This window comes from Uloborus diversus, chromosome 5, assembly GCF_026930045.1.
Source record: "Uloborus diversus isolate 005 chromosome 5, Udiv.v.3.1, whole genome shotgun sequence".
NCBI classification, from domain to species: domain Eukaryota; kingdom Metazoa; phylum Arthropoda; class Arachnida; order Araneae; family Uloboridae; genus Uloborus; species Uloborus diversus.
In genome coordinates this window covers 53,229,550-53,245,279 of record NC_072735.1, presented here as the reverse complement: position 1 = coordinate 53,245,279, position 15,730 = coordinate 53,229,550, and the positions used below count along the sequence as shown (strand labels likewise).

Sequence of the window (15,730 nt, the reverse complement as noted above, 5' to 3'; positions counted from 1 at the left end):
AATGATATTTTTGAATTTAATGAGGCACCAAGATTTTTGAAAACTTTCAATCTTAATATTACAATAAACTTTTATTACATTGCAATTTATAATGTTTTTTGTGATATTTACTGTGAGTAAAATCTTAAATTCATTGAAATTTATGCAATATTATAACTTTTAGACAGTAATCACCTTTTTGCAATTTTTTTTATTGTAGCCGGACTTTGATTTCTCTCAGACGAATTCAAGGTTTTTTTGAAGAAGATTTTAAATTGACTTTATTTAATTTTTGTTTTTTTTTAAGAGCATAAACCATCAAGCCAATTGAAGCTAATGCACCATTTATTTTAGTTAGGGGACACATAAGAAAAGGAATGGCTCTAATGGCATTGAAAGAACATGCAAAAGCATCCGCTGCATTCCAAAAAGCTATGGAACTAGATCCAAATAACCAGGTAATTTCATTCTTAACTAATTATGAATTTGCATGTCAGCTGGTTGGGTTATTGTGTTAGGTGTTGGTCTTATACACTGGCTTTGAACCGGTAGTCTCGGTCGGTTGATTTTCATGATGCAGAAAATCATCAGTGTTCATGTTGCTTGATGTCTAAGATCCCAAAAGTGCCTATTTGACTCAGGCACTCAGCCAAATTAAATTCCTAATAAATTTCACATCAAGTGAGCTGAGGTGCTCACTATCTAGTGGGAACATGGGTGCAAGACCTTCCGTCTCAGGACGGATTTCCGTCTTGACAAAATTTCCGAGACGGAGGTCGGGACGGAAAGAAATTCAATAACTTTCTTTTAATTTTTAATGAAAAAAGAAAAATTGAGTTTGAAAAATATGCTTTAATATTACTGGATCGTTCCATAACCCGTTCCCACCATCGACATTCTGTCGGTTTTCCGGCATGTGCTTCAACATGCTTTTGGAGGAGTGGCTTTTCGGCTCGCGCCGTTTGACTTTTTTTAACAGACTTCAAAAAGGAGGCGGTTATCAGTTCATACCGTATGTATGTTTTTTTTTTTTTTTGTTTGTCCACTCATAGCGTCTCACCTAGTGAACCGATTTTGATGATTCTTTTTTTAATGGATAGAGGATGGCTCAACTTAGGTCCCATTACTTTGTTTGACCTTATTTGTTCTTTAAAAAAAAGTTATGGGCAAAAAACAGTAAATTTCTCTATTAAATGATTAAAATGATACTAGCGAAGTTCGCACTTTTCATCCGTGGATAATGGTGGCTCAGTGGTAGAATTCTCATCTCCCACACGAGCAACCCGGGTTCAACTCCCGACTAGGACAAAGTGAATTTTACTAAAATTTCGTTTCTACTGTTTCCCGTGTTTTCTCGAATGTTCTATTAATTTCTGTATCTTTTTCACATCTGGAAAGTTCCAGCACTTTTTCAAGTTATATGTAACGTTCATTCGTGGTTCTGAATTAAGATCTCGAGTTGAGACTAACGAGTATTCGCTTCATTTGGCTTTCACATTGTCTTTGCTATCTTCATCTACGCGACAGTATGAAACTCATTGTTATAAAAGTTTGGTGCCATATAACAGTAGGTAACATTAATAGTAATTGTAATGATAATTTTGAATAAAGGCTTTTCTAAAGCAACACAGTGATATAGAGTCTTATTTCTTACTAGGTAACTTCTTACTTTTACTGAAATATCTACATTTACACAAAAAAGAATGAAATAAAAAAATTTTGAAAAAAAAAATAGAACCGACTTCAAAATTGCTCTAAAAAGTGAAAAATAATTTTATTCTTTAAACACCATCGATAATATTTTTAAACATAATTTTTGAAGTTGGTGCAAAAACAAAAAGTAAAATCCATTGTAACCATGCTTCGTTCATATTTTTATCAAAAAATCATCCAAAGTTAGGAACGAAACATTTATATCGTTACTCAAATAATATGCTGTCCATCAATGCGTAGTGAAGAAACTGGACCTGGTTAAATTTATACTTGTAGTTGAGTTATGGCTGTGAATGAATTTATCGATCGTTTTTGCGCCAACTTCAAAAATTATGTTTAAAAGTATTATCGATGGTGTTTAAAGAATAAAATTATTTTTCACTTTTTAGAGCAATTTTGAAGTCGGTTCTATTTTTTTTTCAAAATTTTTTTATTAGGTATAGCTTTGTTATTTCCAACCAACTCACTGCATTGCAGACCGAATAGTTGCTCGCTATTCTCCCTGATTTTTTGAAGCAATCGACTCTAATTGAAAATTTAGCCTTTTCTCATGCTATTTTCGATCATCCTTTCGTTTTTTTCATTTGTGGGAATTTTTTTTTTGCAAACTTTACACGCATAAATGAAAATTATGTACGTTCTTAAAATGTCTTAAGAGTTGAATCTGCATCACCGATTGAGAGTGATTGCTGACAAGATGAAATATTTTCGCCACAGCAAAGGGCGTCCACATACCAGGTAAAACAAACTATCAAGGATTTTGAATATTTTAATGAAAATATGAATTTTGAAAATAATCGGGGAGGGGGGGGGGATTTCAAGCAGGTTGGAAACACCGATGGGCAAACCGTTCCTGCATTTTTGACAAAGACTTGAGGAATCACTAAATTCTAATGTCATTGAATCGAACACTCGCTAGAATGGAAATATGGGTGGGGGGGGGGGAGAAAAGAAAGGAGAAAAATAATGGCAGCACGAGTTTGCGAAAAAACGCTGCTCTTGCAAAGAGGGTAATCTATCCGCAAATTAACCCACGATACTGAGGTCTTAAAACGTTGATATTTTGGAAAATCTAAGGGGGGGGGGGTACTCAAGGGTTACAGTATAAAATATCGAAAAACTAAATTGAAAATATTTTTGAAGCTAGGAGTGGTTTGATATTTCTCCACTGCAAACTCTTAAAAATTTAAAAGTCAAAAAGTTTTAGGCTGTCTCTAATGATGTAAAAGTGGGTTTTAAAAAAGAATCGAAGACTGGAGTCTTAAAAACACTAATTTAGGCAATCTTTGGTGAATTTATGAGAGATGGTTTTGGTGTTCTAACATGAAAATGTTTTGTAGCTGATATATTAAAAACTATTTGAGGCTATACTTAAATGACTTAAGTTAAAAGGCATTTGCGACCCTCTCCCGAAAAGTGTTTGTAATTGAAGTCTTAAATCTTTTAGGCTGTCTTTGGCAATGTTAAGAAGGAGGGAGGGATCTCTCTTGAGGCGAAATTCCGAAACTGGAGTCTTAAAAGCGCAACTTTGGACCGTCTTGGGTTCGGGGTTCTCCTTTCCCAAAAAATATTCAAAGCTGAAGTATTCAGAACTCAGCTTTAAGTAATCTTTGGAAGACTTAGAAGAGGGAATTCGAAGGCTATCTCTCAATACGTTTTAGAATTTAAATTCTTAAATCTTCGGTGATGAAAAGGGGAAACCGCAAATTTAAGTAAAATTTTGTGAACTTAGAGGAAAGAGTACGGGGGGGGGGGGGGGGTCTCTCTCCCCAAAGTATTGAAATGCTATTTTGGCTATTTTTGAGTGAGTTAGGGAATTCAGGAGTTTTTCTCGAAACATTTTCGAAATTGAAGTCTTAAAACTTTGGGTTGTCTTTGGCGATGTGTGGAAGGGAGTTGCTCTCTCAATAGAAAAATAAATCTTAAATAAAAACTTACACTGCGTTTAGTAAACACAATGAGAGGGAGGGGGGTGGGTATTCCGCACCCCCAGCCCGAAATATTTTAGTTTCTGAAATTTTAAGAGCTTTGTTTTGGGCTATCTTTGGATGACTTAAGGGGGAAGGGTGTAGGAAGGTTCTTTCAAAAAGTTTCCAAAATTAAAGTATTAAAATTTTTAGGCGGTCATAAGTCATGTTTATAGGTAAGAGGAGTACTATTTCTACAAAACAATTTAGAAACTGAAGCCTTAAAAATTGAAATTTAGAACATTTGTGGTGAACTCAGAGGAAGGGGTTCGGAAGTTCTCTTCCGAAAATTCTTTGATGCTGAAATATTTAAAAGTTTTAAGGTACACTTTAGGCTATATTTGAGTGCCTTAAGAGGGATGTGATTCGGGAACCCTGCCTGGAGTTAGGATTCAGTTCGTCTATTTCTTTTTTAATTAATGAATGTTGGAAAGGGTACCTTGTTTAAAAAATATATCTACTTCACTGAAGCGATTTTTTATTGCTAATTTCACCACCTTCTATCTTATAAAAGAATTCTTTTTCAAATGAAGACTGTGGGGGAAGGGTGTAGGAAGGTTCTTTCAAAAAGTTTCCAAAATTAAAGTATTAAAATTTTTAGGCGGTCATAAGTCATGTTTATAGGTAAGAGGAGTACTATTTCTACAAAACAATTTAGAAACTGAAGCCTTAAAAATTGAAATTTAGAACATTTGTGGTGAACTCAGAGGAAGGGGTTCGGAAGTTCTCTTCCGAAAATTCTTTGATGCTGAAATATTTAAAAGTTTTAAGGTACACTTTAGGCTATATTTGAGTGCCTTAAGAGGGATGTGATTCGGGAACCCTGCCTGGAGTTAGGATTCAGTTCGTCTATTTCTTTTTTAATTAATGAATGTTGGAAAGGGTACCTTGTTTAAAAAATATATCTACTTCACTGAAGCGATTTTTTATTGCTAATTTCACCACCTTCTATCTTATAAAAGAATTCTTTTTCAAATGAAGACTGTGGGGGAATGACCCCTCTAAAATTAATTTTTGTAAGCTGCAGTATGTACCATGACCCCCCCCCTCCCCTTTCATGGGCACCTCGGGTATATAGTATAGCACGGGTTATTGCCATTGAGCTGGATTGCGCAAATCCTCGCAACTTCTTCTGAAATCTCGCCCAGTAAAAATCTATTCACCATTAACAGGGCCTTTTGTGTTAAAAAAATAGAAAATTTTCTCATTTGATTTTTTTTTCTATTTTTCAAAAAAATTTACAGATAAATCTAATATACAGTCAACCCCAATTATTCATAAGTCAATTGACAATCAGGAACATGGATTTTCGCAGCTAAAAGCAAATATCAATAGCTGGGTTTTTTTTAAATCGAAATATTGTAAATTTAAACTTGCTCATTTTTGTTTTACTTATTTATTGTGCTTTCTTCATCGCACATACCTGTTTTTCATTAGTACATGCATTGTATATTCTTGTTGTTCAGTTATGCTGTGCAAAAATAGATTATTTTTACTCTTTGTAGGAAGTATTGTGCATCAATTCAGCTAAACGAGGAAGGACAATTTTAACCTTATTTGTCCTTTTTTGCCTTTTGTGGTTTATCTGCGATTTCTAAAATCCACTCAGTTTGTGCCACCCAATTCCACAGATAATCCGGAGTTTACTGTAAAGTAGAATGTCTAACAATTTCCAACTGCAATCTTAGTATCAATGAACAGAAAAACTAAGGAATTGAGCCATGAAAAGAAAAAAAATAGATTGAAAATAACATTATTCTTTGGCTTTACTCAGGGGTAGAAATTATCTTATATTTCCTATATTTTCAAAAACTTCAAAACTGTCCTATATTTCTGCAATCTTTTTATATTCCCATGTTATGTCCTATATATTTTTAAAAAATGACCAATAAAAAAACTTTTGGTCACTTAATATGCATTTTCTTTAAAGGCTTGACGAAAGTTTATTCAAGACTGCTTAAAAATGACCGATACTTGTATTTATTTTTAAAAAATGGAATCTGCTGGCGCTTGTTTATTTATATTTTTTTACAAGTGTAGATATTTCTCTCAAAAAATAAAAAATGTTTTAAGAGTAAGCTTCAGTGATCTATATTTTATGATAAGTTCTCCAAATTATTGATGAAGCATATGAGACATTTTGTCAAAGAATCGTCTTAGCCACTACATGTGGAGAAGATTTTAAACGAAAAAAAACTGGTCTGTTTGAAATATTTAATTGTTGGTAACTATGGCCCCTCCCTCCAGAAAACACTGAAGAATTTCTCTCCAAATTCAAAATTTTAATTTCTAGCAAATGTTAAAAAATTTTGCATTGATGTTGCCGTTGCCATATATTTGCGTCGAAATTAAAAAAAAGAATTCTATAAACTTAAGAAAAAAAGTGCATTCTCTTGTTAGGAAGGGACTCTTCCAAAGCTACATTAACGTCTGAAAAAAAAAATTCCTCACGTTTTCATTTGAGTTTTTGACTGGATGCAGTATGATGAATTGATAATAAATGCAAGATTTAATTAGATAATACATACTATGTAACGTATACCTTTGTGCTTAAAAATTAAATGAATTACCTACATTTTAATGCACAAAAATTGCAAATTACTGCAAACGCATGTTTTGGCATTACAAGGAACCCCTTTTTCAATTCAAAGAGGTGTGAGCTTTTGGGCTAAAAGTCATCGGAGGAACACCTTGTCTTTCTGCACTTAAGGAACGCTCAAGTGTATTTTGGAAGAAGTTCTAATGTTAATCGGGATGGTAATTTGCTACTGTAAAACTTACTTCTGCTGTCAGCATTTGCTCATTAAACAAATTTTGTGCTACACAATGTACATCTATTTTGTTCAAATAAATATTTATCTGAATGTTTAAGCAAAAAACTAAAATTTCAAACAAAAAAGTAATAAAAAATCCTACTTAAAATTTTGTTCAGGGTCCCACCTTACTTTTCCCCTCGTGTAAACCCTGGTAGATCGATATTGTAGGTAGATATTAATCTGAAATTTTTCTATATAATAAGTTGGAAAACCTAGAAAAGTGAGCATTTTCTTCTGTTACTTGCTGTTAATATATATTTTATAGTCTGGATGTGTGGCCTCAAATCTGAAAACCATTGTTAATTGTACAGTCCTGTTTGATTATTATGATTTCAAAATATGGACTAAAATATTTCATTGAACAGTCACTTTGTTCAGTTGTTTTGAAACATTGCTTTTTCTGCAAAATGTTTAATTTAAATTTTAACTCTTGTTCTAAATCATTTTTTAGGAAGCACTGGATGGGTACCGAAAGTGCATTACAACTAGCAGTAGCAATCCAGAAGAAGTTCGAAAGCAAGCAATGTCTGATCCAGAAGTTCAACAAATTTTAGGAGACCCTGCAATGCGATTGATTTTAGAACAGATGCAGAATGATCCTAGGGCACTTCAAGAGTAAGTTTTTTTCAATTTAATTTTCATGATACAAATTGACTATTGAGCAAACTTATTTTTTAAAAATAAATTGTTTATTTTTTATAACTGTTGGCATATAAATTATGTATATGTGTGGTAATATACGGGGCAACTAAGAAAGATATTCATCATTCTAAACATTAATAACGAAAATGCTAACAGGTATAACGAAACACAGTTCGCTGCAACAGGGAAAAAAATCGAAATTTGTTTTATTCTATTAATTTTAATTGGTTCAACTTAGTTAAAATTTGTAATAAACTTATAGTTTTGAACATATTAAATTGTATAGACTTTTGAATCAGTTTAAAGTAATATTCTTTTTTCTTTCAGGCATCTTAAAAATCCAGACATAGCTGCAAAAATCCAGAAACTTCTAGAATCTGGACTAATAGCAATTCGCTAGCAATTTTGTATACCACCTAGTCTTATGGACTTATTTTCCATTATGAAAACATTGCTGTCTGAAATGTTACATTTATTAATGCTCTGCTGACTTTGGTCTTCATTATCATTTCATGTAATAACTGCAGACTGAAGATTGCACGATATTTTTCTTTAAAAACCTCTTGAATCATTCAAACTGTATATTTACTCGAGCCAAACTGTGAAATAAATGTTTGTTACTTCAGTAAAACTTACTGTAGGCCTTACTGTTATTTCTGTTTGTAACCGTGTTTAATAGAAATTTGTTGTGAAAAAAAGTGATATTTTGAGTGATATATCGCAGTATTAAAGTTCTGATATTGTCCAGCCATACTGGCAACTATTATTCTATTATTGACCAAAACTTTGATCCAACTTCTGCATATCCAAGCAAAATTCCAAATTCTGCCTTTTTATCCCATTTGGATTCTCTTTGTCCTTCTGAAACTTTGACATACATTCTACTACCATACAGTTTTAATTCTTTTGCTGGTAGTTTTTTTGTCAAAAAATATTTCATAAGGTGTCTCCACAGTACAGTATTTGTCAATGTCCTGTTTTTCATATAAACAGATGTTTTAATCATGGGTGCAAGACCTTCCGTCTCAGGACGGATTTCCATCTTGGACAAAATTTCCGAGACGGAGGTCGGGACGGAAAGAACTTCGATGACTTTGCTACAGTTTTTACTTAAAAAAGAAAAATTGAGTATTTGAAAAATATGCTTTAATTACTGGACCGTTCCATAACCACGTTTTTACATCGACATTCTCTCGATTTTCCGCCATGGGCTTGTTTTTGTTTTGTTTGCAACGGGCTTTTGGAGGAGTGACTTTAGACTCGCGCCGTTTGACTTGTTTTAGGTTGCTTTATTTCCTACTCAGACCGCGGAGTTGCTCACTATTCTCCCTGATTTATCGTCTCTATTTGAAAATTTAGCCTTTTCTCTTGATCATCCTTTCGTTTTTTCATTTGCGGTTTTTTTTTTTTGCAAAAAATGTCTTAAGAGTTAAATCTGAATCACCGATTGAGAGTGATTGCTGACGGGATGAAATGTTTACACCACAGCAAAGGGCGTCCACATACCAGGAAAAATGGGAACTATCAGGGACTTCAAAGATTTTAATGAAAATGGGAATTTTGAAAAGAATGGGGGGGGGGGGGATTTCAAGCTGGTTTGAAACACCGATGGGCAACTGTTCTTGAATGTTTGACCTGTTGCTGGTAAAATATTCTAAGACTTGAGGAATTACTAAATTCCAATGTCTTTCAATTTAACACTCGCTAGAATGCAAATATGGAAGGAGGGGGTGGGGAAAGAGAAAAGGAAACGAGAAAAACTAACAGCATCACGAATTTGAAAGAAAAAAAAACCGCTGCTCTTGCAAAGAGGGAAAGCCCGCTAATTAACCCACGATACTGAGGTCCTAAAACGTTTGTATCTTGGATATTCTAAGAGGGGGTGGGAGGCTACTCAAGGGCTCCATAATAAAGTATCGAAAAACTGAATTCAAAGTCATTTTTGAAGTTAAGAGTGGTTTGGGATTTTTCCTCTGCAAACTCTTTAAAATTTAAAAGTCAAAAATGTTTAGACTATCCTTAATGATGTAAAAGTGGGGAGGGGGAAGTTTTAAAAAAATCAGAAACTGGAGTCTTAAAAATAGTAATTTAGGCAATATTTGGCGAATTGATGAGAAATGGTTTTGGTGTTCTAACCTGAAAATGTTTTGTAGCTGATGTATTAAAAACTATTTAAGACTACACTTAAATTTCTTAAGAGAAAGGGAATTTGGGATCCTCTCCTGAAAGGTGTTTGTAATTGAAGTCTTAAAACTTTCAGGCTGTTGTTGGCAATGTCAAGAGGGGAGGGGGGAATCTCTTTAGGCAAAATTCCGAAACTGGAGTTTTAAAAGCGAACCTTTCGACTGTAGACCATCTTAGGGTTCCGTGTCCCCATCCCAGAAAAAATTTCAAAGCTGAAGCATTCAGAACTCGGCTTTGAGTAATCTTTGAGAAACTTAAGAGGATGGAATCCAAAGACTTTCTCTCAATAAAGTTAAGAACTTAAATTCTTAAAATTTCGGTGATGAAAAGGGGGAACCGTAAATTTAAGTCAAATTTAGTGAACTTAGGGGAAGGAGTTCGGGGAGGGGGTAGGCTCTCTTTCCCGAGAATTTCTCCATGCTGAATTTTGAAATGCTGTTTTGGCTATTGTTGAGTGAGTTAAGAGTTAGGGGATTCGGATGTGTTTCTCGGAACATTTTCGAAATTAAAGTCTTTCAGTAGAAAAATAAATCTTAAACACAAACTTACAGTGCCTTTAATAAACACAAAGAGGAGGGGGGGGGGTATTCCGTTGCCGTGCCCGAAATATTTCCGTTTCTGAAATTTTAAGAGCTCTGTTTTGGGCTATCTTTGAATGACTTAAGGGGGAAGGAAGTAGGAAGCTTCTTTCAAAAGTTTCCGAAATTAAAATATTAAAACTTTTAGGCAGTCATAAGTCATGTATGTAGGTAAGGGTGTTATTGTTCCTAGAAAGAAATTTAGAAACTGAAGCATTGAAACTCAAATTTAGAATATTTGTGGTGAAGAAGGGTTCGGGAGTTCTCTTCCGATAAATTTTCAAAGCTGAAATATTTAAAAGGCCACTTTAGGCTGTATTTGAGTGCCTTAAGAGGGATGTGATTCAGGGCCCTCCCTGGGGGGGGGGGGGGGGTGAGCATTCAGTTCCCCTATTGCTTTTTTTTTTAATTAATGAATACTGGAAAGTGTACCTCGTTTAAAAAATGTATCTACTTCACTCAGGCGTAGCTAGACCCGACTTTCGGGGGGGGGGGGGGCTTCTTTTATATATATATATATATATGTGTGTGTGTGTGTAAATTTTTTTAGTATTAAAAAAAAATTAGAGGGAGGTGAATCTTACATACTTTGGAATGGGGTGCCCCAATTCCGATACTTGTGTCAAACAAAATAAAAGCAAAGAGTTTTTTATTTTTTTAATGTTATGGAAAATTCAACTTTTTTTTTCTTTTCCCTCCATTTAATTTAAAGTGAAATTTTCTAGCAACATCTTGTCAAAACCAGTCGATCCAAATCAGGGGGAAATCAAATATCTGATGAGCGTGTTCCGTTCATTTCAGTGTGACTGCTTAATTTAGAGGCTAACACACATCTACAAAAGCTGGCATCCCTGAAAGCTAATAGATACTCCCATTTCCGCCTGTGAACTGGATGTTTGACTTTCAATTAATAAAGATGTATCTGTAAAGATATTTATTTTTAATTTTATTAGCTGCTTTAGAATTTACATAAATATCTATTTGAGAGAGCAACAGCAATTTTCGGGTGTTATAAACAGAAGTCTTTTTTATTTTCTACTTTTTAATCCGAACCAAGCTAATAGAAATAATCTAGATTCATCTCGTTTTTAAACATTTTATTCATGTAATGCTATGCAGTTTTTCTTTTGAATTAAAATAAAATTACCTTCAGAAGGGTCCGATGTGACTAATGCTGCTTTGCAGACTGTACTTCGTTTTCTTCAGACAACGTTAACTTTCTCTTTTTAGAGCAATCCTTTTCGTCATTTTATTTTTTTTCTTTGAGTTGAAAAAAGCTTGTTATCGGTCTTGTTCGTTTCATTATGCAACAACTTTCACTTAGAATGTACTACTTTAAACAGACTGTACGTTTCCAAAAGAATACGCAGAAAATACTGGCTGAAGAATCAATGTGATTGCAATGGATACTTTGGTTAGCAAAGGTAGTTTTGACTATGACCTATGACACACACGAGACCAGACCAACAAAAACCTCTATCGTCTCGAATTCCGGTTATGCTATCATTTTCGAATTCGAAGCCCAATGATCTTCAAAGCAGCAAACAAAAATATTTTCTTCAACTCAGAAACAGAGGAATTGTCTTCAAGAGCTGAGGAGGCAGTAAATGCATTCCACGAATAGGCTTTCCAGGAAGATTAACCAAAGGACAGTCGTTTCGCGCACTTTCTTGGAAGAAGAGTTAAGGGGTGAAATTCACAGGTTTGGCATGTTAAAATGAACATTAAAGTTCATGGTTAAAGGTCATTCAAGTTAAAAGCCATTTCGCTCTTTTATCTGGATTAGTACTGTTCTTTGGTTGCTCTCTTTCTTAAAATTGTGATTCCTTAGAAAACCGAAATAATAGGAGTGAAAAGAAAGTATAAGTTTTTTTTCAAGTGATGAAAAAAGGAAAATCGTAGACTACTGGCCAAGTTAGATTTGCTGCAATTGCTAACCTCAAGAGGATAAATAATGAATCCAAAAAGAAAATCAGGAACCAAAAAGCAATAAAAGACTTTTCTTGAAAAAGATATGCTTAAAGTTTCTTTTACTGTCAAAATGATTCCTTAAACTCGCAATAAAGCACTTAATAATGTAATAATAGAATATATACCTAACAAAACTAATAAAGAGGAATTTTAATCAAGAGCCCCTTTTGTCTTTAGTATCGATTTCAAATTTTCACCATCATATTTCAAATTTCTATAAAAAGTTCCTTAAAGCCTCCGTAATTCAAAATCTCTTTATCTCGATTTTTTTTAATGTGAAATTCGAAATATACAGATTCGACTGTATGCAATATTCCTACTGCGCGGCTCATAAAATTAAACATATTTAACAATTTGCAGAATCTATGACAAAGAAAGGCTGCCTATACGTGGATTTAACAAACAATCTCATTTCAATAGCGAAGTGTCAAATATCACTCAATTATCAAAAAATTGTCGCAGCAGAGGGAGGCGTCTTTATACTTGAGGGTCACTCATAGAGCAGATTTTCAATGGCATTGGGGGGGGGGGGGAGAGCGAAGTGAATTTTTGACCTTTGTTTCACAGAAGAAAGTCGTAGTGATTTTTTTTCTTTTTCTTTTTTTCTTTCTCTTCCCTCTTCTTTTTTTTATGGCTAATTTCACCACCTGCTACCTTATAAGGAATTCTTTTTCAAATAAAGACTGTATGGGGGAATCGTGCCAGTAATCGCCCATACCCTTCCCCCTCCCCCTTTCCTTCTTTTGTGGTTTGTTGGTGCTACCTTGGGTAGGCTTTCCGATCATATCTGATTTCTGTTGCAAAAGTGAAAATCTTATGTCCCAAGCGATTTTATTGCTACAATAAATAGGTTTACGATCGGCAATGGACTAATTGCGGGGAGCCCCGAACGCTTTTACAACTAACATTATCCATTATCGTCTAAAATTGCGTTTTTGGAACTTCAGTTTCGAAATATTGCCGAAGGAGAGTTCCTGAGCTTCATCCCTTCAATAATGCAATCAAAAAGCATATAAACGTTATTATATGGAAGATGGAGTACAATGTTGTTATTAAAGGTTCAATTTCGGGGAGAGTTCAGAGCGTCCCCCCCCCCCCCACCTCTTTTTCTAATACTTTTGAGGGTTGCCCAATATCGTGATTTTGAGACTATCAGTTGGAAAAAATTGATCTAAGAGAGTCCTTAAATCCCTCTTTTGCCTGAACTTTACCAAAATGGCCTATGATTGCATTTTTTGGATTTCAATTTTAAAAAAAATCTGGGGGGGGGGAGCCCCAGGTCTTCCCTTATTGGCGGTTTTTAAGTTTTTGGAGTTATGATATCAGAAAGCTTAAATATTACAATTTAAACTAAGTTCATGTTGTTACAAAAGTCAAAAGCTTAATTTTTAAAATCAGATTCCAAAACTGGCATAGTTAAAATGTCCAACATTTATACACATAAATTTTTCCTTAAGCACACATGATGGGGGGGGGGGGGGGCTGGAGATATTTTCCGTCTTGAACACATCACCAAACTTGCACCCATGGTTTTAATTACTTGAGGCCAATAACACCTATCAACTTTAGCTTGTGCCAGGAGGCATCTAGCCATATTCATTAATGCTTTGCTATACCTCTTGGCCATGCCTTTCAGTTCGTGTACATATGGTGGACATGGTTTTATCTTTACTAGGGTTCGCCCAGCAGTCAAAATTCAACCATATTCATTACGGAATATTTGAGGACTTACATATGAATTTCCCTTTTTCTAACAGTTTTATTTTTACTCTTATACTTTTGTTTAGTGTAGGTCTGGGAACACATTTTTACATGGACTCACAGTACCAAATAGTGATAATTTATTCCGATTTTACTTTCTGTATGTGGTGTAGCATAGCCTATTAATAACGCTTTTGTGCAAAAAAAAATCAAAGCTTTTTGTATGTTAATTTCAAGATGAATGAATGAAAGGGGATATTTTAATGATTGGGAAATAAGCGCAGTCGTCAAATTCTTGGCGTGAATAATTTTATTTTGGATAACATATGTTCCCTTGTGATAACCCTAAGCAAATATATATTTTCCCACGCTATGTTTACGTGTGCAAAGGGAAAACATTTCTCGCGCTGGCATTGGTGCCAAAAAAAAATTGACGCCAATGGATAAAGATCCACAATTTCCCAATGATCGAAATATTCTCGCATGAAATGATACCGCGAAAACTCAGTTTATGTAAAATTATGTATGTATAAAAAAAACCTCTTATAAAAATTCAACTATCATTGATTAAGTTACCTTGATCTTCGGCATTATAGGTATAAAATTTCAAATGGTCAAATGAACCAACCCTACTTGCTGCATAAAAAGTGTCTATTTGAAAACACTGGAATGTTGCAATAATACAATTTTAAAAAGTTGGTCTTTGTGATTTTTTAATGGTTAAGGGCTGTGCATAGCTAATGTCACACTTTTTTTGACATATTTGACCCCCTTCCCCCTTGTTACAAAGATTCACACTTCACCATACCCATCCTCTCTTTGTTTACAAAAAATAGCATGACAAATGCCATTTTCATTAAAAAAGAACTTGCGATGGCACATTCTACCGCTGTATGTCTCTCTTATCATTAATTTCCTCCCCCTTGTCACAAACTTACAATTTCATGAATCCTGCCTTAAAACTTGACTTCATTCTTGAACAGCACCCTGCTTTGCGATAACCCTGTGCAAATAGATATTATTCCCTACTATTTGTTTGCGTATGCAAAGACAAAACAATTGTCCCGCTGACAATGCTGCCAAAAATTTGACGCCAATGGATAAAGATCGCCAAATTCCCAGAAAAAAACAATCTTACTGAATGAAATGATACCGCAAAACTCAGTTTATACGTGAAACCTTTGTATAAACGAATTTCATTTCTTAATACTCAAGCAAGAAATGGCAACGTAATAGTATCTCGCAATTTCTTCACGCTAACTATGTCGCGTGAAAAAGCAAATAAAAATGAATTGTCACCAACTTTTAATTGCTTCTAACGCTTTTTCTAATGCTTCTAGTCGGTTGACGTTTTTGGTTTTGGTAGAACGTGTTTTAAAGTATTTTTCACGAGCTTTCCAACCATATCAAGCTCAAAGTATTAAAATGCATTTTTCATTTAGAAAAAGCAGTTTAAAAAATGAATTAAAACTTAATGTTTCACGCTTCCAACAATGAATTTCAACAATGGGAAAGAGATAAAGCTAAAGTTTTTGAGTTTCGCTAACTAAAAAATGCTTAAAACTTTTTTCTAGTGGATTTAGGTTATTGGACTTTGGGCGCCCTGACAATTTCTTCGTTAGGAGTATTTTTTAAAGACCTTTCCAACCATATCAAATTCGAAAAAAATGGACCATCCATTCACGCAGGAAGACCTCTTTAGGTCGAAAATGCATTTTTAATTAATATCTCTGTTAATTAGCGTTCAATTTCAAAAAAAATTTTTGATGACACTAAAACTCTGCAATAGCTACTGAACAAAAAAAGAATGAAGGAAATCGGTTCACAAACAGGAGGAATCAGTACCGAAAGAAAACGGCTTGCCTATTAATATATAAAGATGCCTTTTTCTCTTGCAAAGTTATATATCTTATTATTCACATATTCTTTACCATTATCGCATCTCAACTCTTTTATCATCTTTCCACTTAAATTTTGAACTTCATTTAATATTCCATAAAACAATCAAATACTTGATCCTTCGACTTAATATACCAAACTTTTGCCAATTTGCTGTAATCATCGATGAAAGTAACGAAGTATTTTTCCGCTTTGCATCCAGTTCTGTGAGGCCCATTAACATCAGTGTGTACAAACTCCAATATATCTTCAGCTCTTCTTCTATTATTCTTAGAGGGTA

At 34.1% G+C, this 15,730-nt stretch overlaps 1 protein-coding gene across 2 annotated transcripts in view; it reads left to right on the top strand.

Annotated features, from left to right (window-relative positions):
- The window catches only part of LOC129222170 (stress-induced-phosphoprotein 1-like), a 79,950-nt gene extending 72,204 nt beyond the window's left edge, over positions 1 to 7,746 (top strand). For both annotated transcript variants that reach the window (XM_054856631.1, XM_054856630.1), the window contains 3 exons: positions 334 to 437; positions 6,927 to 7,090; positions 7,445 to 7,746. In XM_054856631.1, coding sequence (XP_054712606.1) covers positions 334 to 437; positions 6,927 to 7,090; positions 7,445 to 7,517 — 341 coding nt within the window. In that variant the 3' untranslated portion in view covers positions 7,518 to 7,746. The remainder of the gene's footprint in view (positions 1 to 333; positions 438 to 6,926; positions 7,091 to 7,444) is intronic.
- The last annotated feature ends 7,984 nt before the right edge of the window (positions 7,747 to 15,730 follow it).